This window comes from Dryobates pubescens, chromosome 13 (genome assembly GCF_014839835.1).
Source record: "Dryobates pubescens isolate bDryPub1 chromosome 13, bDryPub1.pri, whole genome shotgun sequence".
Classification (NCBI taxonomy): Eukaryota; Metazoa; Chordata; class Aves; order Piciformes; family Picidae; genus Dryobates; species Dryobates pubescens.
Genome location: NC_071624.1, coordinates 26,451,679 through 26,471,409, shown reverse-complemented (window position 1 = coordinate 26,471,409; position 19,731 = coordinate 26,451,679). Strand labels below are relative to the sequence as shown.

Here is a 19,731-nt window from a genome sequence, read left to right as displayed (position 1 = left end):
CCACCTCTGGGTGCTCTGTGCAGCAAGGGAGATGGCACTGGCTGCACCACCAGCCCTGTGGCTTGCTCCTTGCGGGCAGCAGGCTGGGGAGCAGAAGCTGTGAAGTTTCCATGAGCAAAGGTCTCCCTGGCTGGTGGCAGCCACAGAGCTGCCTTTCTGCAGCCACAGGCTTCCTCTGCCCGGTGCTGGAGGGCTGGCAGCTGTCATTTCCCTGTGCACATGCCAGGGTGTGAGCTGCAAGCACAGAGGAAGGTGAAAACTCCCACTGCTGCTTTCAGCATGAGTGATTTCCATGGCAAAAAGCCAGAGCTTGGGTTTCACTCCACAGCAATTCAACCCAAAGCTGGAGCCACTTCTCCCTCTGCCAGGCACCTCTGGCTGCAGCTTCTCAGACTTAAAGAAAGCAGAGCTGGTACTGCCAGGGATGGATGTGAATCCAGCAAACCCCAATTCCCTCCCTGATACCCACATCAGGACTTACAGAACCTTTGGTCCCAGTCAAACCACATCCTGGGCCACTCTTGGGGTTGGACCTAGATGATCTTTAAGGTCCCTTCCAACCCAAACCATTCTATGATTCTGTGAGTCTCTGGTCACATCAGTGTCCTGGGCTGTAAGGCAGGGTAAGATGACACAGAGAAGCTGGAGTGCAAAAGAGGTCCTCCCCAGGTGGGTCAGTGTGTGTGGATGAGGAGATCATCACCTATCTCAGGAGCTTTGCACCTTCTTTCTGTCAGACTGTAGTTTTGGAGTCTCTGATTGTGGAGCTGGCACTCCTGGAGATAGCCCAAGCCCATCTGGACATGGTCCTGGGCAGCCTTCCTAGGTGACTTTGCACCTTAGAACACTGAGGTGCTCCAAGTGGGTTCAAAGAAGAGGAACTAAGCTGGTGAAGGACCTTATGAGGAGCAGCTGAGGGAACTGGGGTTGTTTAGTCTTCAGAAGAGGAGGCTGAGGGAAAACCTCATTGCCTTCTACAACTACAAAGGAGATTGGAGCCAGGTAAGGGTCCAAGAGCAAAGAGCCTCAAGCTGTGCCAGGTGAGCTCAGCTTGGATATTAGAAAGAAATTCTTCACATAAAGGGTTGCCAAGCATTGGAAGAGGCTGCCCAGGGAGGTGGTGGAGCCACCATTCCTGGAGGTATTTGAAAGACACCTGGGTGTGGTGCTTAGGGGCATGGGTTAGAGGCAGCAGCTCAGCAGTGATTGTGGGATTATGAGCTCTGGGTGAGCAGTTGGACTTGATGAGCTCAAAGGTCCTGTCCAACCTCAACAGTTCAATGATTCTGTGTTCCTGCTTTAAGCAGGAGCTCGGATGGAGGATCTCCAGGGGATTCCTCCAGCCTCACCAACTTGTTGGTCATAGAATCAATAAGGTTGGAAAAGACCTCAAAGATCATCAAGTCCAACCTGTCACCCAACACCTCATGACTACTAAACTGTGGCACCAAGTGCCACATCCATTCCCCTCTTGAACACCTCCAGGGATGGTGACTCCACCACCTCCCTGGGCAGCACATTCCAACGGCCAACAACTCTCTCTGGGAAGAACTCTCCCCTCATTAAACCAAGCACTGTGGGCTGGGTATGGGCAGCACAGAGCCCACAGTTTGGCCACCTCTCAGCTCCACGTGCTGCAGCTTAGTGTCCATTGTTACACACCCAGCACTCAGTGCCAGGAGCTGCTTTGGAGCCTGCCAGGGTTCTCTAGTTTCTCTCTTTTTTCTGTCCAGACTTGTGCAATCTCAGGCAAATCTTGTGCCTTCTTCTAGACAGCCAGAGAGGGAAAACCCCTCCTGTAGCTCGGATAAACTGTTCTCCTCTTTGTGGTCATGCCACTTGGCACATTTTGCTTTCCATTTGCTTTGCTGAACTGGAAAGTGGGTGCTGAGTCAGAGCTCCACACGCCTGGCTCCAGCACGAGCCTTGTCCCATTCTTTCTGACTGCTTTCTTTTTTTCTCTCTTCTTCTGAATTCCTTTTGGTTATTTCATTTTCATGTCATCCTCTGTCATCATTCTGGAATTTCCACTTCCAGGATTCTCCCAGCTGCCTCCAGGACTCTTTATTAAGAGGGAGCTGAGTCCAGCTGCTGCAGTCTGAGCCGCCTCTGCCAGAGCTTCTGACTCTCTCCGATTGCCCTCATCCAAGGGGAAGATCACAGAATCAGAGAACATGAAGGTCTCTGCAGCCCTTTTTGCTCTTCTCCTCATTGCAGTCTCCTGCTCCCAGACTTTCGCTGCTCCAGGTGAGTCCTACTTTTTCCTTTGTGCAAGAAGAGCTGAGCCTTCATTGCCTTTTCTCCATCGAGCTCTGGGAATTTGTTAGCCTCTGTACCACTCTCCACTCTGCACTGAGATCAGCTACATGTAGGAACCCCAGAATTAGAATATGATCCCTTCATTATCCATCCACCCATCCACCCACCCATCCACCCATCCATCCACCCATCCACCCATCCATCCACCCATCCACCCATCCATCCATCCATCCACCCATCCATCCATCCACCCATCCATCCACCCATCCATCCACCCATCCATCCACCCATCCATCCATCCATCCATCCATCCATCCATCCATCCATCCAGTCAGCCATCCTGGGCTCAGAGGTTAAGGTTTAGGGACTTCACTCTTTGTCAGGATCTGAAGGAGGTGGGGAAACAAATCTCTGATCTTCATTCCTGGCTGGGAATTTCCTCCAGATCCTGACAACAGTGTTCCTGGCATTGGACCAGCAGATCCCCAAGGTCCATTTTAACCTTCATTATTCTCTACTTCCACACGAGCACAGCTCCCTGAACTGATGGCCTGGCTGCTCCCTACTCAGCAGATGCTCACACTGTCTCTCCTTGCCTCTTCCAGCTGGACCTGACTCCTCAGCCTGCTGCTTCTCTTACACACACCAGAAGCTCCCCAAGAAGCTCATTGAGCTTTACTACCGCACCAGCGACAGCTGCGCGCTGCCGGCCGTCGTGTGAGTACCAGCACTGCCTGGGACGGCTGCTGGGGAGCGTGCTGGGAGCGGGGCAGGGGGACTGACCGGCTCTGCAGGGTGGCTGTGGGCACAGGGGTTTGTAGGAACAGAGCAGGGCAAGGAGAACTCCAAGGGAAAAGGTCTTGCACAGGGATGCTCTTGTGGGGATGTTCCGGCAGGAGTCGAGGGGACAGGGTGGGAAAAGGGATGAGAGTGGAGGTAAACCAAAGCTGGCTGCTGGCTTCAGCATCAGCTTAGGGCACAGGGGAGAACTTATTGCAGTGCCCCAGAGCTGGGATCCAGGCTCTGCTGGGATGTGAGCAGGGAGCTAATAGGTCTCATCCCCGTGCCACAGGTTCATCACAAAGAAAGGTCGCCAGGTCTGTGCCAACCCCAAGGACAGCTGGGTTCAGAACTACCTGCAGAACCTGAAGCAGGACTGAGCAAAGCGAGATGACAAGTGTGGCTGCTGCCAGACACGAGTCCTGTCATCCTGAGCTCCTGCAGGGAGCAGGACACTGGGGCAAGAGGAGCTGCATGAGCCCACAGCCATCTGCAGGCAGCGCCGTGGGGCCGCTGGAAGGGCACCATGAGGCACCTCGTGTTGAGGGGGCTGCCGCTCGCCCTCGGCTTGCACGGACCAGGCTGCAGCCTCATCCCTCTGCCCTGACACCTCCACCTGTGGCCTGGGAAGGTCCATGGCTCTGCACCTCTGTGGTTCTTATGGCAATTTAAATTATTTTTAATATTATTGCATAAACTAGGCAGTGCTGCCTGCTGTGGGTGCTATTTATGGGAGGGTGGCTCAGAGCCCCAGCTCTGGGTGGCCCTGAGCCCCAGCTCTGGGTGGCCCTGGCTTCCTTGTGTGAAATCATCATTCTGGAGAATAAAGAATGTGGTGAAAACCTCTGCTTTTTCCCCCTGTTTTTTTGGTGTGTGTGGCTCTGTCTGGTGTTCACCAGCACTGAGGCAGAACCTCACCCTGAGCCTGTCTGCACCCTCTGGTTGGCACCTGCTGATGGGCATACGGTTGAGGCAAACCCATCAAGTTTCCACACTGCAGACACAGGAACATCCTCCACCACCTCATTCCTCCCACCACACACCCCCTCAGCTCCCACATCCTCTACAGAATTAGCCATGTCTGTGGCTATTATGGGCTGCACATAAGGGCCTTTTGCATGCATGAACATACTCTTCATGTGTGGAATCTATTTGGTTGGAAAAGACCTCCGAGTTCACACCCCCCAGGCACATCCCATGTGCTTGCTTCTCCCAGCCCCACCTGCTGCACTCCAAGCTGCTCCCTGGCCGTGCAGTGGGGTGGTAAAAGGACACCTTGCTGTCTGGGGTAAAGTCCTGTAGGGGTTGGAATAGGGACTGGATGGGAGGAAGCACAGGGCATGGAGTTGCCGTGGCGCTGGGGCTGCTCTGTGAGCTGGCAGGTAACCAGGGCTTATGAGCTGCTCCTCCACCCTTGTGCTGAGGTTGCTGAGGAGCAGGACCAGCTCCCTGCCCACACCCAGCCCTGCAAGCCATTTCTGCCAGCTAAGCAGCAGCATTTCCCAGCACAGAGCCCACAGGCACCCACATGCACGTTGGCAGCAGCCCCACAGCATCTCTCTTCACCATATCTGCCCCTTCAAGACATCACCACACCTCTGCCATCAGCCCCCACATGCAGCTGGGTCCTGCCAAGCCTGGCAGCCCTACCCAGGGAGGGGCAGGGACCTCAGCTTGCTTTCTGACCACCCCAGTGGGGGTTGTTCCTCATTTTCCCGCCTGTAGAACGAAGGGGAGGGTTCAGCTGTGCTGCAAGGGCAGAACAGCCTCCAGTAGCCCTGCTGCAGGGTGCATGAGGGGAAGGGACGAGGTCCCAAGGGCAGAAGCACAGTGGTGGGCATTGCAGTGTGGCCACTGCACTTCTGCTCAGAACTCTGCTTCTGCATGCTCAGAAGAAGCATCCCCAACAGCATGGCCACCCAGAGCTGGCCTGGCTTTGTGGCTCTCCTGTTCCAGCTGGGATTCATTCTTCCTGCAAAACCCCCTTGCTGTGATTGTTTGGGTTATTTTTTTGTTTCATTTCCCTCCCCCTGCAGCTATAGATCAGAGTTGGCAAGCCCAGGGCTGGGAAAGCACCTTCTCATGGTCTTGTGATTTCCTTCTAGTCCTGTGTTTTCTAGGCTGGGATGCTGGCTGCAGGCAGGAGTGCTCGTGGGGCACCTAAGGAGCAGCATCCCAGTGAAGGGCAGACCCAGCCCAAGCACCATGTTGAGTCCTAGGAGATGGTGCTGATGCTGGTGGACCATGTGGAGGACTCCCCTCCAGCTTCATGGGGATGGCTCCTGACTGCTCTGCTAGGAGAATGATTTGGCACAGGCTCTCACTCAACCCCAGCAGGGTCCCCATGCTCCCCTGGCACAGCAGGGTCCTAGATGAGAGGGCCAGGGCTAAGCAGAGAAAAGGGGGGTCAAAAATCTTGTCCCACTCTAAGGTTTATCATCATCAGGGAGAGATAAAAGCCTGCAGAGGTGCAGGGCTTCCACACAGTGCTGTGAAACATTGGAAACAGAGAGAGGCCAACAGGAGCACAGGAAGGGAATGCTAGAGGTCTACCCTGAGGCCATCCCAACTCCCCCACATCTGCTGCACACTTTTGTGTTGAGAAGGTGAGTTTGGTGCATCAGAGGAACTTCAGAAACTGAAAGTAGTCCTGGTCTGGGGCTTTGCACACTGTGAGGGCATGGATGAAGGATGCAGTGAGAGAGGGGAGACTGTGGGATTTGCCCCAGGGCCAGGGTACAGAGGACAAGCAGGAGGACCCAGCACTGCAGCTGGCTGTTCTCTGGACAGTCCCTGGCCAGGAGCCCAGGCACTTGTGGGAATTTCCCTCTCCAGCCTTTTCTGTTCTCAGTTTCCTTAGTGAAGCTCCAGCAGCAGCAGCAGCAGCCAAGCCATTTCTGCTCCAGGAGCCTTGCTCCCCCCTACCCCTGACCCATCTTCCCTGGCATGAGCCAGGCACTGTAGGGGCAGGGGGGCAGTGGCAGCATAGCCTGGCTGTCAAGGTGGGCTCGTGGGGCTGGCAGAATGCACCCAGAAGGTCAGAAGACCCTCAGGGGGCCATGGGCAAAGCACCTGGTACAGCCCAGTTCTCTCTGGTGTTTTAGGGCTCATGAACCATGTGGCTGCCCCCTTTGGTTGGTTTGGACTTGGCCTCATGGCTCAGCCTCTTTCAGCTCTGTCTGACTTATGCTGGCCATGGTCTGGCAGCTTCACAGCACTCAAGAAGCCTTTCTGCTAAACACACCCCTGTCTACATCCCATCACTGGTGCTTCCCTGTGGGAAGTGGGGGCTGGATGGAGCAGTGCTAAGCACAGACATGGTCTGTGTGTCTGCTTAGCTCCTGATGGGAGCATGAAGGTCTCTCTGGTTCAGCCTTGTTGCTACTCTCTGCTCCCAGTCCTGCCCTGCTCCAGGTGAATCTGCCTCTGGGTTGTGTTTTTCATTGCCTTGAGGAGGAAAAGCTCCTGATGGTGACTTGTAATGCCTGAGGAACAGGCATGACCTGCTCTGACTCCTTGGTCTGCAGTGGGACCTACTAGGAGTGCTTATTCTCCACTTGTACACATCCATATTGTGTCCTCTCCTGGTCATATGGATTCAGTCCTGCCCCTTAAATGTCTTCCAGATGTCCCTGGCACAGCTGTGGGCTGCTCTTGGGAGAAGCTTTCCAAGAAGCACGTGAAGGACTGCTTCTACACCACCAGCAGCTGCCAGCAGCCAGACATTGTGTGGACACAGGCTCTGGCCCACACAGGAAGCCTTTGGTTCAAGCCCACAAATCTCTCTCCCTCTTGGAACCAAGACTTGGACTTGTTGGGGCATTATCTGGGATTGGCCATCATCCAGTCCTGGCAAAGAGAGATGCTTTCCAGTTGCAAGGGTGGCTGAGAAGGACCTGCCCATGCTGACACTGGGATCAGTCCAGCAGAGACAGGATGAGAGGTTGCTCCTGGTGTGCTGTGGGGTGCAACATGCAGTTTCCCCACCTGTGAGGGACAGCAACACTCCAAAGCTTCCTGTGAGATGCTCAAGGAGCCCTGTGTGAAAGCAAGAGCACTTCAGTCTGAGGCACCAGGCATCTTGAAGCTCCCTCCACTGCCTGCTCTCACTGGGAGGATGCTCAGCGTGGCAGAGTGGGAGCCCTCAAAGCTGCCTCATTCTGGTTGCTGAGAGCCTCCCTTGTGCCCTTGGGCCCTGGGAGGTTTCTGCACCCATTCCCTGCTCTGCTGCAGGCAAACTCACACTCAGGCCATGAAGAGCCCCAGGACTGGTGAGTGAGAGCTGTGGCCTTGACCTCTACCAGAAACAGAGATTTTGATGCAGTTCATAAGGAACTGCAATAGGAAATGCTGGTTAATAAACAGGGAGACCTGTGGAGAGATGATGATGAGCAAGGGGAGGCCAGGAGGCAACCTGAGCATTTGCAGAGCACTGTGGCACCCAAGGGCTTGGAGTGCTTTATGGACACTGCAGAAATGTGGGTTTCACAATCACACTGGCTTGCTTGCTCCTAATTATGAGGGATCATTTGTTGCCAGCAATGAAGGGGGCTTAGAAATTACTCCCAAGGGTAATGAGTAGCTCATTTAGTGAGGCAAAAGGTCCTGGGAGGTGAAGCTTTGACATGTACAAGCTGTCAGGTGGGGCTAATCTTGTCCAAGGGGTGATACAGGAGCTTCTGAGCCTTTGCTTCAGCCAGCTCTGGTGGTGGCAGCCAGGAGAGCAAAGGTCCTGTCCTGCTCTGCAGAGCTTCAGGAACAGGGAGGTCAGACCCAGCAGTTTCATTCTCTACCCACGGAATCAGCAGCTGCTCTGAAGTGCAGACCACAGGCTGCTGAAGTGCTTCTGCTGGGTTTTCTTGCTGCAAAGATCTCTTGGGCTTTGTTTATAGCAAATTCAGGCTTCCTTCTCACAGCAGCTGCAGAACAGCAGAGAACTGCTGCTGGTCTTTAGCAGCAAAGCACTAACAGAGGGTCCCCAGAGCCAAGCACAGCTCAGGCTGATGCCCCACAGGAGCCTTTGCTGGGGATGTGGTCCTGGCTGGCCAGCCCCTGAGCCACTCTCCTTTGAGCTCCCTGCTGGGACACTGCTGCACCCCCAGCCTGTGACTTCCAGGCACAGAATCACAGCATGGTTTGGGTTGGAAGGGACCTTTAAAGGTCATTTAGCCCAACCCCCTGCAGTATACAGGATCATCCCCAACTGGAGCAGGGTGCTCAGAGCCCCATCAATCCTGACCTCCACTGTCTCCAGGGATGGCATCTCTCTGTCAAATCTGCTGTGACAAATCCAGTGGGACCAGCTCCACCAACTCCTGGCCTTGGCTACTGATATGATGGGAGGAAAGGGCTAGGGAGGGGTCTGGCTTCCAGGGAAGAGGTCTGGCTTCCAGGGAAGAGGTCAGGGATTTGCTGGATTTGTGGTGGGGCTGCAGCTGCAGTGCTGGAAGCTTGGAGACATTGCAGAAGGGAAGGGTTTAAGGGCTAAGGAGGCTGAGGCATTTCCAGCTGGGGAGTTTGAGCTCTTCCCCTGGTTGCAGTGGGGTTCTATCAGCCCTGTTTCTCCAGGTAGGAGGACAACAACCTTTTCCAGAGCTGGCACACAGAGAGAGAGAAAAAAAAAACCCACAATCTTTATTCTTTGGCATCAGCAAGAGATAGCATTTTGAGAACAAGGTGAAGAATGTGGTTCCACAATGAGCAGCCTGTAAGTAACCAGCAAACCACTTCCTCTGCTGCGGAGACAGATCTTACACCATTACTGTCCCGTGGCAGAGCTCAGCAGCTGACTTAGAAGTCAGCCTGGGTTTACATAAAAGCTCTCATACCTCATTTGCAAAGACCACTGGGGATAAAATTCCCCTCCCATTCCAGCAGTGAAGGCACAAGGAGATGGCAGTCTAGCCACAGGGCACACAGCAGGCTACGCTGAGACACAGCTATGAGACCAGGAGGTGCCCAGCACCACAGCTGCCCGTAAGGGTGGCTCAAAGATCACGGAGAAATGGCACCATTGCAACACAAAAGGAGCTTCAGGGGTCCTGAGGCGACTCAGCAGGTCCTGGGGCTCAGCAGCAGGGTTCCTAGGTCTGTGCCCAGACTCTGTTTTGTGACCTTGCAGGACTCTCCAGCGCAGAGCCCTCTGAGCTCCCAGCGCTCACTGGAGCTCCAGGGCATTCACATATTCCTTCACCCACCTGGCAGTGGGGTTGGCACACACCTCTCGGTGCTTCCTGGTGATGAACCTGGCAAGTCAAGCAGGGAAAGGTTGCAGCCTCAGAGGAGGAAAGGGGCAGGAGGGCTGCAGGAGGGCTTCTGGGCACATGCTGACCTGCCCTGAGATCAAGGCTGGCTTCCAAGGGGGTAACCTACCCTCCATGCTCCCCTTCCACAAACCCCCAAGCATCAGGGTGCTGCAGAGCCTGCTGAAACCCCAAGGGAAGGGAGAGATTAAGGTCCCCTGGGAGAACCACCCTATGCTGAGATGTTCCTGGCCAAGTTCAGCGTGGTGAGGAGCCTGGAAGCAGCATGTGGGCAGCTGGCATATCAGGGGCAAGTCTTGGGACATCATGTGCATTGGGCTCATCCTCACTAGGAGGTCCTGCTGGCTACATGGGCATCTCCTTTCCCACACCTTATTCCCAGCACCAGGATGGTCCAAGGAGACCAAGGAGGCCACTTATTTCTCAGCTGAGGAGGATGAGTGTTCACATGCTGTGCAGGGCAGCTGCTCCCATGGTGGCTGCTCTCATCCCTTACTCCAGGTGTGGTTCCTCACACCATCATGCAATTTGTCCAGCTGGACATGAAACAAAGATTCCAAAGGCTGGCAGAGCCTTTCCCCAGAACCCTGAGCAGGAGCTGGTACTTACACAACTGCTGGCTCTGAGCACTTGCTGCTGGTGTAGAAATAATCCTTCACATGACTCTGGGGCAGCTTCTGTGTGATGTAGCCAAAGCAGCACACACTCATGTCAGGCCCAGCTGGAAGAGATTAGGAAAGCCAGCAGCATGAGTGTCACTCAATAACCTGCACATCCCCCAGCCAAGAGCATGGGCAACCATCCCCTTAATCCCCTGTGGAGCCCTCTGTTCTTCATGGCTCTCCAGAACCTCTCTACAACTACCTGAAGGGAGGTTGTAGCCAGGAGGAGCTTGGGCTCTTCTCCCAGGCAAAAAGCACCAGAACAAGAGGACACAGTCTCAAGCTGTGCCAGGGGAGGTTTAGGCTGGAGGTGAGGAGAAAGTTCTTCCCAGAGAAAGTTGTTAGCCTTTGGAATGTGCTGCCCAGGGAGGTGGTGGAATCCCCATCCCTGGAGGTGTTCAAGAGGGAATTGGACGTGGCACTTGGTGCCATGGGTTAGTAGTCATGAGGGGCTGGGTGACAGGTTGGACTTGATGATCTCTGGGGTCTTTTCCAACCTTATTGATTCTGTGATTCTATGAAAGTCAGCAAGAACTTGCTGTGAACACCCAGGATCAGTTACTTTGGGCTGCTTTGTGCAACGTTTTGTGGTCACTTCCAATGATGAAAATTCCCTCTGGTCACCCTGGGACCACTCCTAAAGCCCAGCAATAAAATCAGGGGAGCTGAAACCTGAAAACTTTGATACTGATCAGTAAAATTCATCCCTAAGATGAAGGGATGCTAGAAAGCAAGATCAGCCCTAAGAAAGCAGGAGAAGCTATTCACAAAAGTTTCCAACCTTTGCAGCTAACTTCTTCCAGTTCTGCTCCAGAATTGCTTCTAGGCAGAGCAAAAGTCCACCCTGAGAGAGCAGAGAGAGATGCTGTACTCACCTGGAGCAGGGGAGGTCAGAGGAAAGAGGGCAGCAATGAAGATGACAGAGAGGCACACTGCAGAGACCTTCATGGTGGGCAGAGATGAGCTGCAAGGGCAGAGGCAGGAGCAGATTCCTCCTGTGTCTGAAGGGAGGTGCTGCCTCAAGCCCTTTTATAGGGTGGGTGGTCAGCCCTGCCAGTCAGATTTCAAAGCAAATGCTTGGAGTTTCCAAAACCTAACAGAGCTGACATCATGGCACCTCTGCCTCAGAGATGCTGAAGCAAAAAAGGAAGCAGCAGGCCTAGGAGAGACCAGAACAGCCTTGGTGTGAGGTGAGGCAAGGCTGAGCAAATCAGCACGGGCAGGAGCACTGTGCTGACCAAGACAGGATATGAAGCCACCCTTGAGCAGCATGTTCACACTTAGATTCACTGCCATGACTGCAGTAGTCATCAAACTCATCTCAGCATCCTCACTGAAGGACCAGGAGGGCCTCAGCTCAGCCTCCTTTTCACAGACCCAAGCCTTGAGGACAAAGGTGCTCAGACCCTCAAAACAGCTTGGAGGCAGCGCAGGTCCAGCCAGGTGGTCCTTGATCCCATGGCAGGGTGCAGGAGGTCAGTGTGGGCAGTGTGGGCAATAGGCACACACTGAGCAAGGATGGTTGGCACCCTGGAGACTAGTTATGGATTTGGGCTGGCAGCCTTGGCACCATAAGCCACAGAACCCTCAATGTTGTGCTGCCAGTATGGAGCTCCAAATCCCTCCTAACACAGCCCAGCATCAGGCAGTGAGGTGCTTGCCTGGGGTGCCCAGCTCAGTGGTCTGACTCTACAGATGCCCTCCTCTCCTAGACACAGAGGGGGCACACAGGTGCCAACGTGGGCTGTGTACAAGATAGGCTGCAGAAGGTGGAGCAGAGGGTTCCCCTGGTGTGGGCAGTGGAGAAGGAGCAGCTCTCATGCAAATCCTCTTGTGCACACTCATTGTCATGGGGCTCATGGTGCAGTCCCACTTAGAGCTCCCTGGCACTGCCCTTGCCTTGAGGTGATGGGCTCTCCAGGGTGCCCCAGGGAGCATTTCCCTTTTCCACCTCCCTCTTCTCAGCAGCAGGCACCAACTTTGCCAGCTCACAGCTTGTGGTTTCTTTGGGTATTTTCATGCCCAGCTCCCACTCACGAGGCAGCATGAGCTCAACTCCCTGGGATTTCCTCTCTGCCCCATGGCTCCAGTAATGCAGTGAGGACCACAGGGCAGTGCTGCTCTGCTCCCACTCTCCTTCCTCACCTCCTCCTTGTGCCTGGGTGTATTTGGGCTGCCTCCCCACAATGTCCTTTCACTGTAATGTCCACATTGACGGGACCAGTGGTGCAGGAGGATCCTCATGGGCTGTGCCAGGGACCCTGCTGGGATAGGTAAGAGTTCATGGCCTCCCCAACTCTTCCTGCCAGGAGCCATGTTCATGGAACTGGGGATTCTGGTGTCCTGGTGTGCTGGGAAGGAGCTGGAGATCACAGAATCACCAAGGTTGGAAGAGACCTCAAAGATCATCAAGTCCAACCTGGCACCACAGACCTCATGACTAAACCATGGCACCATGAACCAAGCGACTGACACCACGAGGTCACAAGCACACAGTGGTGGCATTTTGGAGCAGCACAGCAAGGTGCTAGCTGGTACTCAGGGCTTGCAAGGGACAAAAACCTCATCTGGAATTTGGCAAGGGGTATCCCACTCTCTTGGGGATGGGGAGAGGCATCGTCTATTGCTGGTCCCATGTTGTGTGCATTCCAGCACGGCAGGTAGCCTCCTGCTCTGGCTGATTTCTGTGTCTGTTGCTGGTGCCCCAGATCCACCAAGGTGATGTCTCAGCCCTGTCTCCTTTCTCCAGCACCAACTACATTTTGTACCAAGCCTTGATGAGCCCCTGCTGCCCCAGGGCTGTTCCTGGGACTGGGACTTCTCTTTTGAAGGAGCACTGGCTGTAGAAAGTGAGTTTTTACATCCCCCTCACTTGCTCACCACAAGGATCCTCACACTCCCAGGCTCCAACAGGCTCCAGCACTGTTTCCCTGTGATCTTTGGTGGGGTGGCAGTGACTCAAGTCCCCTTCCTCTGCCATCCCAGATAGAGACTGCACTGCCCTGCGCTGAGACCTGCGCAGCTGAAGCTGTTTTGGGGTGCTCCAGAACTACTGGCAGAGGAAGGAACTGTCTGTGACAAAACATCTGATCGGTGCAGAGATCTAAGAAACCACAGGGAGATGGCACTGCCCCGACCGCAAGGCTGCTGGGGCTCACGCTCTGCTGGAGCTCGTAGAGGCAACCGAAACCATGACATCTGCGTTTCCTTCCGAGAGCAGGGGGTGGCTGTGCCTCAGCCCAGCACGGCTCCCCCTGCCCCCAGCCCAAGGGATGACCATAATCCCCCGTGGCCGTTGCACGGCGCAGCCCTTGCTCCTCGCTCGGTGGGCTTGGCTCGGTGCAGAGGTTCGGAGGTCTGTTCTGCAGCCCTGAGCGTCACAGCAGAGGTGTCAGAGAGTTGGAAAGATGCCAGACCGTTCCTCATGGCCCCATCCTTGCTCCAGGCTGGCTCTGCTCACCTCCTCATCCTACTCTGCACTCCTACAGAGCTACTCACTGCCTGCCTTTGCCTGCTCACTGCAGCTCATCAGGGAAGGGAAGTGGCAAAGGCAGGGAAACCTGGGAAGACATTGATCCATCACAGGGACAGGGACAGGGACAGGGGAGCTGGATGCCAGATGTCCCACTGCGACCCCAGAACATCAGAAGGGCTGCAGGGGGAAGCATGGAGACCATGCTGGAGCTTGGCTTCAGATCACAGAATGGTTTGGGTTGGAAGGGACCTTTAAAGGTCATCTAGTCCTACCCCCTGCAGTCAGCAGGAACACCTTGAACTCAGAGCCCCAAACAACCTGAGCTGGAATGTTTCCAGGGATGGGGCATCTACCACTTCTCTGGGCTATGTGGGCCAGCATCTCACCACCCTCAGTGTCAAACATTTCTTCCTTCTCTCCAGCCTAAACCTCCTCTCCCTTATTTTAAAGCCACCTTGCCCTGTCACAACAGACCTTGCTAAAAAGATTGCCCCCAACTTTCTTATAGCTTACTTTTAAGTACTGGAAGGCTGCAACAAGTTCTGCCCCTGGAGCCTTCTCTTCTCCAGGCTGAACAACCCCGAATGAGCTGCAGTGACCCCTTTAGGGAGCCACTTGAGGCAAGACGAAGAGGTGTCCCCAGCCTCTGACCCTGCAAGTCAGAGAGTTTTTCTCTCTGCCCGTTTAGATCTCCTTCCAACCACACATGAGCATCCAAAGGAGCACTGAGACCTCTGCTGTCTTCTGTGGGAAGTGTTCCTGGAGCCCTTTCATTCATTCATCTCCCTCTCAGTCACAACTCATCCATCTGCTGAGGAGCCCAGCAGCACTTCCTGCTCAGCTGCATGGGTGTCTCTGCTCATGCACTGGTCAGCCCCTGGGTATCATCCTCTGTGTCACTGGTAGGGATGGGATGGGGTCTCTCTTGCTCAGAAGGTCTTCCCAATGGCACAGCTTTCAGAAAGGAGGAGGCATCCCTTGCAAAGTCCCCCAGAAAGGCTGTGGCATCCATCCCATCTGATCCTCTCCTTGGGCTGTGGGTGCCCAGTGCTCCTGTCCCTTCAGGACTTGGTTGATGGCCACCAAACAGGTCCATCACCCCTACCACCTCATCCCTGGTGGTCTAGTGGTTAGGATTTGGCACTCTCACTGCCACGGCCTGGGTTCGATTCCCAGCCAGGGAAGGGGGTTCTGTAGTCACTGCAGGTCTCAGACTTTTACTGGGTGGTTGCAGTGCCCCTGAGCAGCTTGGGTTCAGGAGCTCCCATCCCCAGTGCATGGGCTGGGGCCAGGCGCGGATGAATTTTGTTGCCTGGTAGCAGCCTCTTGTCCCTCCACTACCATCAGCCTGCACCTCTCAGCAGAAAAGTACCCCAGGTGGAGGGCACCCAGGAGGAGCCTGTGGTGGGATGCAGGGAGTAGGGTGAGCCAGTTGTGTGGGGTGGAGATGCTGTGTGGGGTGGCCATGCTGTGTAGAGTGGAGATGATGTGTGGAATGGAGATGCTGTATGGAGTGAAGATGCTGTGTGGAGTGGAGATGCTGTGTGGGGTGTCCGTGCTGTATAGAGTGGAGATGCTGCATGGAGTGGAGATGCTGTGGCAGGATTTCTTCTGGTGGTAAGAGAGGTGCAGGGTTGCAATGGAGAGGTGCAGGGCTGCAATGGAGAGGTGCAGGGTTGCTGCCCTGGACATTGCCTTGTCCCTCTCCTAAAGGTAAGGAGGCCATGGGTGGGAATGCAGGGTGCCCTGCTGAGGCACGAGAGGGCTCTGGGGACAGCAGGACAGGGGCTGCCAACAAAAGCTCCCGCTGTGAGCAGGACTTGAACCTGCGCGGGGAAACCCCATTGGATTTCAAGTCCAACGCCTTCACCGCTCGGCCATCACAGCAGCTGCTGCAGAGCCTCTGCACATCAGGCATCAGTGACGGCCGCGGGAGAGGTGCACGCGGCGGGAGGCCTATGTCCCACCTCACCTCCTTCTGTCCAATGGGAAACTTGTCCTTGGGTGGCCATCCTCAGCCTCCTTTCCTCGTCTGGAAACATCTCAGGCTCCCCCATCGCCATCTCCTGCAGCATGCACAGCTCTGCCTTGGAAACAGGCCCAGACTCCTCCAGCTGCGGCAGGCTGGACCCACCAGCCTTGTGTCCTTCAGCTGGCAGGCTGAGGCTGCAGACTCGTGTGGTCTTCACCAGGTTGTTGCCTGCCTTTTGGGTTTTGGAAGGGGAGGTTTGGAGAGAAGAAGGAAAGGTGACAGTCTGGAGGAGACCCTTGCAGAGCAAGGTGGTGACTTTGGCCTCTCCTTGGAGCACATTCTTGGCTCTTCCACCTTCGTGTGCTGCCCACCCTTAATGTGAGAAATGAGTTCCTCAGCTTCTAGCACACAGCCTGCCTCCTGACTGGAGCCTGGGACCATATCTTGATTTATTTCCTTGCTGGCTTTGTTTTGGACCAGGAGATGGCAACATTCCCCACCCAATACTCGGAACTCAAAGCTCACCTTCCCTTTCTGCCACCAAGGTGCTGCCTGAAGTGCCAGCTCCAGCCCCCAAGTCTCAGCGGGGCTTGCATCCAACGTGCATCAACCATAAATACCTGGAGTATTGTGCCCAGTTCTGGGCTTCCCATTTCAAGAGAGACAGGGAACTACTGGAGAGTCCAAAGGAGGGTCACCAAGATGCTGAGGGGACTGGAGAATCCCTGAGGAGGAAAGGCTGAGAGTCTGGGGTTGTTTAGCCTGAAGAAGAGCAGGCTGAGAGGGGATCAGCTGCAGATTGCAGTTTGAGAGGTTCTGTGTTGGACATGGGGTGGAACTTCCTGAGGGGGCAGCTTTGGCACAGGTGCCCACAGAGGTGGAGAATCTGCATCCTTGGTAGCTTCCAGCCCTCAGCTGGATAAAGGTATGGCCACCCTGGTCTCTGGTGATGGCCCCTACTGTGAGACTGCTTTGTGTGGAGCAGCAGTGAAGGCAGAGGCTGCTGGAAGCCCTGAGGGCCACGGGAAGGCAGCAGGGACCCTGATAGGCAAGCCTGGAAATCATAGAAGACAGAGCTGCTTGCCTGATGTGTGAAATGAGGGGACACTGCAATCCTGGTTTTAGAAACTGCTATCACTAGGCAGCAGCTGGGAGCACCTCCAACCTATTCACCTGCTCCCACTGTGGGGTCTGATCCTCCTCTAGCAGCAGGTGATTTAAAGTGATTGATCACCAGCATCACCTGTGCTAAGCACAGGCACGTGGGGGACGGTTGGTAGCAAAGCAGGTGCAGGCAGTTTGATATCAGCTGCTCCCTCCTGTGAGCCTCATTTGTGTCCTTAAACGCTGTGGTGGTGGTTTGGGGGTGTCTGTGTCTCTTCATGTGGGGTGATGATCGATGTTCTTCACTGCATTCTACCTGAGGATCATCAAAGTGCTGCTGGAGAAGGTGAGACTGGCAGAAACCACGGGCTCACAGCATGGGTAGGAAAGCTGGGGACAGAGTGCTTAGCAGGACCTGCTGTGGCAGGACAAGGGGTGATGGCTGGGAATGAAAAGGGGCAGATTCAGATCAGAGAGAAGGAAGAGCTTTTTCACACTGAGGGTGGTGAGACCCTGGCTCAGGCTGCCCAGAGAGGTGGTAGATGCCCCATCCCTGGAAACTTTCCAGCTCAGGTTGTCTGGGGCTTTGAGCAACCTGCTCAAGTTGAAGGTGCTCACTTGCAGGGGCCTGGATTGCATGTCCTTGAAGAGTCCTTTCCAACCCAAACTGTTCTGTTGTTCTGGGATGCTGCAACATCAGCAGCTCCAAAGAAGTCAGATATCCGTGTAGAACATTTTCATGCTCACTGGGGTTTGTCTGGACTTGTCAGCTTCATTAAGGAAACTCTGTCTTTCCTCTCTCCTAAAGGACAAGGTGTGGGAGGAAAGGGAAAATATTTATGGCTGCTGATGTTCCAGAAATAGAAAATATTTAACCAGAAAATAGTTTAAGTGAAGAAGGAGATCTAGTGGGGAGCTTGTGAGCGCCTTGATGTCCAGGTTTCAGCTGAATCAGCTAGGAGAAGTGGGCAGAGGATGGGTCTGCCACAAGTGATTGGCTTTTTTTTCTGGTGATCCCAGCAGTTCCAAAGCAAACTTCTGAGCTACAAGTAAGTACCTCTGGCTTCTGGAGTATTGCAAACTTGCCTTAAACCCAAGCCAACTTCCCCCTCTAAGGTGCCTGTTGTACACCCTGATGTGAGAAATGTCTGCCCTCTGGTGATGCTGCACTGATGCCTCCTCCTCCCAGCCTTCAGACTTCATTTCTCATGGCTCTGGAAAGCCAATGTTAAAGCTCATTTGTCTGAGGCAGCTTGCAACAGAGGGGCTGTAATAGCTGATTTCCAACGAGTTCCTGCATGTGTCAAACATGTCGTACATGCTGAAGGCAATGGAGATTGCCAGAGCTGGTTGTGTTTTCTTCCCAGTAAGGCTTTGCTCCTTCTTATCCCTCGCTAGCCAAAGGCCATAGCAAGGCTTAAGGAGGGAGAGGATGAGGGCTAATGGATTTAAACTGAAAGAGGGTAGATTTAGATTAGCTTTTAAGAAGAAATTCTTTACTGTGAGGGTGGTGAGACACTGGAGCAGGCTGCCTAGAAGTCAGCTGTGTCCTGGGCTGATCCCCAGCAGCGTAGGCAGCAGGTGCAGAGAGGGATTCTGCCCCTCTGCTCTGCTGAGACCCCACCTGCTGTGCTCTGGCCAGCTCTAGAGTTCTCAGCACAGCAGAGACAGGGACCTGTTGAAGCAGGGGCAGAGGAGGACACAGCAGTGATAGGAGGTCTGGAAGCCCCCTGCTGAGAGCATTGGGGTTTTTCAGCCTGGAGAAGAGAAGGCTCCAGGGGGACCTTATGGCAGCTTTCCAGTACTTAAAGAAGAGCTACAGCAAAGAAGGAGAGGTTCTTTATCAGGGGAGTACAGTGATAGGATGAGGGGTAAAGGTTTTAAGCTGAAAGAGCAGTGTGGGAAGAAGTGAGCAGTAATGGGAACAAACATGAGGAGCAGTAGGGAATGAGACATGTCCTCGGTGGTGCTCTGATCCCCAGCATCCCATTCAGCAAGTGTGACATTAGGATTTCAGAGAAATTTTGTCCCTTCAAGAGATTAATTTTAATTCTTTATTAAAGCAGCAGATATATGTACATTTCCCCTTCTAGCCCACTGTTTTAATAGGATTACCTTTGGCATCACCCCACGGGCTCTTTAATTCTTCATTCCAAATCCTCTGTGTGAAGTCGCTTCAGCAGATCCAATCAGGTCTAGTTCATTGCCCAACAGTAGAGAGGAAATGAATTTTTCTGGTTAGGGAAAAGCAGAGTGAATAGCTTGATCCTCCTCCCCAACACCATCTGCAATCAGTTGTGTGCTGTGAAAGAAGTCGATGTTTCCCTGGGTCAGAGGTGGCTAATTATTCAGAGCGCTTTCATTTCCAGCACCAGAGGCAGCATATCTCTGCCAATCATCATGCTGCTCGGGGTTTGGTTTGCTTTTCCGTTTGCAAGTCCAGCTGCTATCCAAACTTGGACTGTTCTTCTCCTGGGTTAGTGCCAGTAGCTCTCCCAGCTTCTGAAGAGACTGAGAAGAGGACTTTGGCACCAGTGTTGTAGCTTGCTTCCATCTTAAGAGATCATATCTGTTAATAATAGAACCAAACAGGAAGGAGGGAAGAACTTAACGCTCAGTTCACTTGGAACTAGCCAAAATCCCCACAACTGAGTAGTATTTTACTAAGATGGATCAGTGTCATTTGGTGTTGTTGTTGTTATTGCTTTGGGTTGTTTAAATGGCAATAAAAGGCCCAGAGAAGTTTATTAGCCAAGGTACAGCTGTGGTTTGAACTTGACTGTCTTAATCCTAAGGCTGGTATAGACACAACCTGACATTTTTCTGCTGTCATGGCTCTGGTCCCTATTCTGGAGTCATACCAGAATCATAGAATCAATAAGGTTGGAAAAAGACCTCAAAGATCATCAAGTCCAACCTGTCACCCAACACCTCATGACTACCAAACCATGGCTCCAAGTGCCACGTCCAATCCCCTCTTGAACACCCCCAGGGATGATGACTCCACCACCTCCCTGGGCAGCCCATTCCAATGGCTAACAACTCTCTCTGTGAAGGGCTTTCTCCTCACCTCGAGCCTAAACTTGCCCTGGCACAGTTTGTGTCCTCTTGTTCTGGTGCTGGTTGCCTGGGAGAAGAGACCAACCCCCTCCTGGCTACAACCTCCCTTCAGGTAGTTGTAGAGAGCAATAAGGTCTGCCCTGAGCCTCCTCTTCT

At 53.9% G+C, this 19,731-nt stretch overlaps 2 protein-coding genes and 2 non-coding genes across 4 annotated transcripts; 2 read left to right on the top strand and 2 right to left on the bottom strand.

The window, feature by feature from the left end:
- The first annotated feature begins 2,174 nt into the window (after positions 1–2,174).
- On the top strand, positions 2,175–3,471 carry LOC104302790 (C-C motif chemokine 3-like). The gene is made up of 3 exons (XM_009903339.2): positions 2,175–2,247; positions 2,865–2,976; positions 3,332–3,471. Exons 1-3 carry the CDS (start codon positions 2,175–2,177, stop codon positions 3,417–3,419), a joined length of 273 nt encoding a protein of 90 aa, XP_009901641.1. The 3' UTR covers positions 3,420–3,471.
- Positions 3,472–9,126: 5,655 nt separating this feature from the next.
- Positions 9,127–10,912, bottom strand: LOC104302791 (C-C motif chemokine 5). Its single transcript, XM_009903340.2, has 3 exons — positions 10,840–10,912; positions 9,912–10,023; positions 9,127–9,284 (listed from the first exon to the last, which is right to left on the bottom strand). Exons 1-3 carry the CDS (start codon positions 10,910–10,912, stop codon positions 9,197–9,199), a joined length of 273 nt encoding a protein of 90 aa, XP_009901642.2. The 3' UTR covers positions 9,127–9,196.
- A 3,639-nt stretch (positions 10,913–14,551) lies between these two features.
- On the top strand, positions 14,552–14,623 carry TRNAE-CUC (transfer RNA glutamic acid (anticodon CUC)). Its single transcript has one exon. It is a non-coding gene; the product is annotated as a tRNA-Glu (tRNA).
- A 621-nt stretch (positions 14,624–15,244) lies between these two features.
- On the bottom strand, positions 15,245–15,326 carry TRNAS-UGA (transfer RNA serine (anticodon UGA)). Its single transcript has one exon. It is a non-coding gene; the product is annotated as a tRNA-Ser (tRNA).
- Between the last annotated feature and the right edge of the window lie 4,405 nt (positions 15,327–19,731).

Bases quoted from the DNA above. Each gene is read 5' to 3' on its own strand.
- LOC104302790 (XM_009903339.2), top strand. From the start codon at position 2,175: ATGAAGGTCTCTGCAGCCCTTTTTGCTCTTCTCCTCATTGCAGTCTCC. The intron at 2,248-2,864 runs GTGAGTCCTACT...TGCCTCTTCCAG, and splicing joins CCAGACTTTCGCTGCTCCAG to CTGGACCTGACTCCTCAGCC. The intron at 2,977-3,331 runs GTGAGTACCAGC...CCCGTGCCACAG, and splicing joins TGCGCGCTGCCGGCCGTCGT to GTTCATCACAAAGAAAGGTC.
- LOC104302791 (XM_009903340.2), bottom strand. From the start codon at position 10,912: ATGAAGGTCTCTGCAGTGTGCCTCTCTGTCATCTTCATTGCTGCCCTC. The intron at 10,024-10,839 runs GTGAGTACAGCA...AATCTCTTCCAG, and splicing joins TCTGACCTCCCCTGCTCCAG to CTGGGCCTGACATGAGTGTG. The intron at 9,285-9,911 runs GTAAGTACCAGC...TTGACTTGCCAG, and splicing joins TGCTCAGAGCCAGCAGTTGT to GTTCATCACCAGGAAGCACC.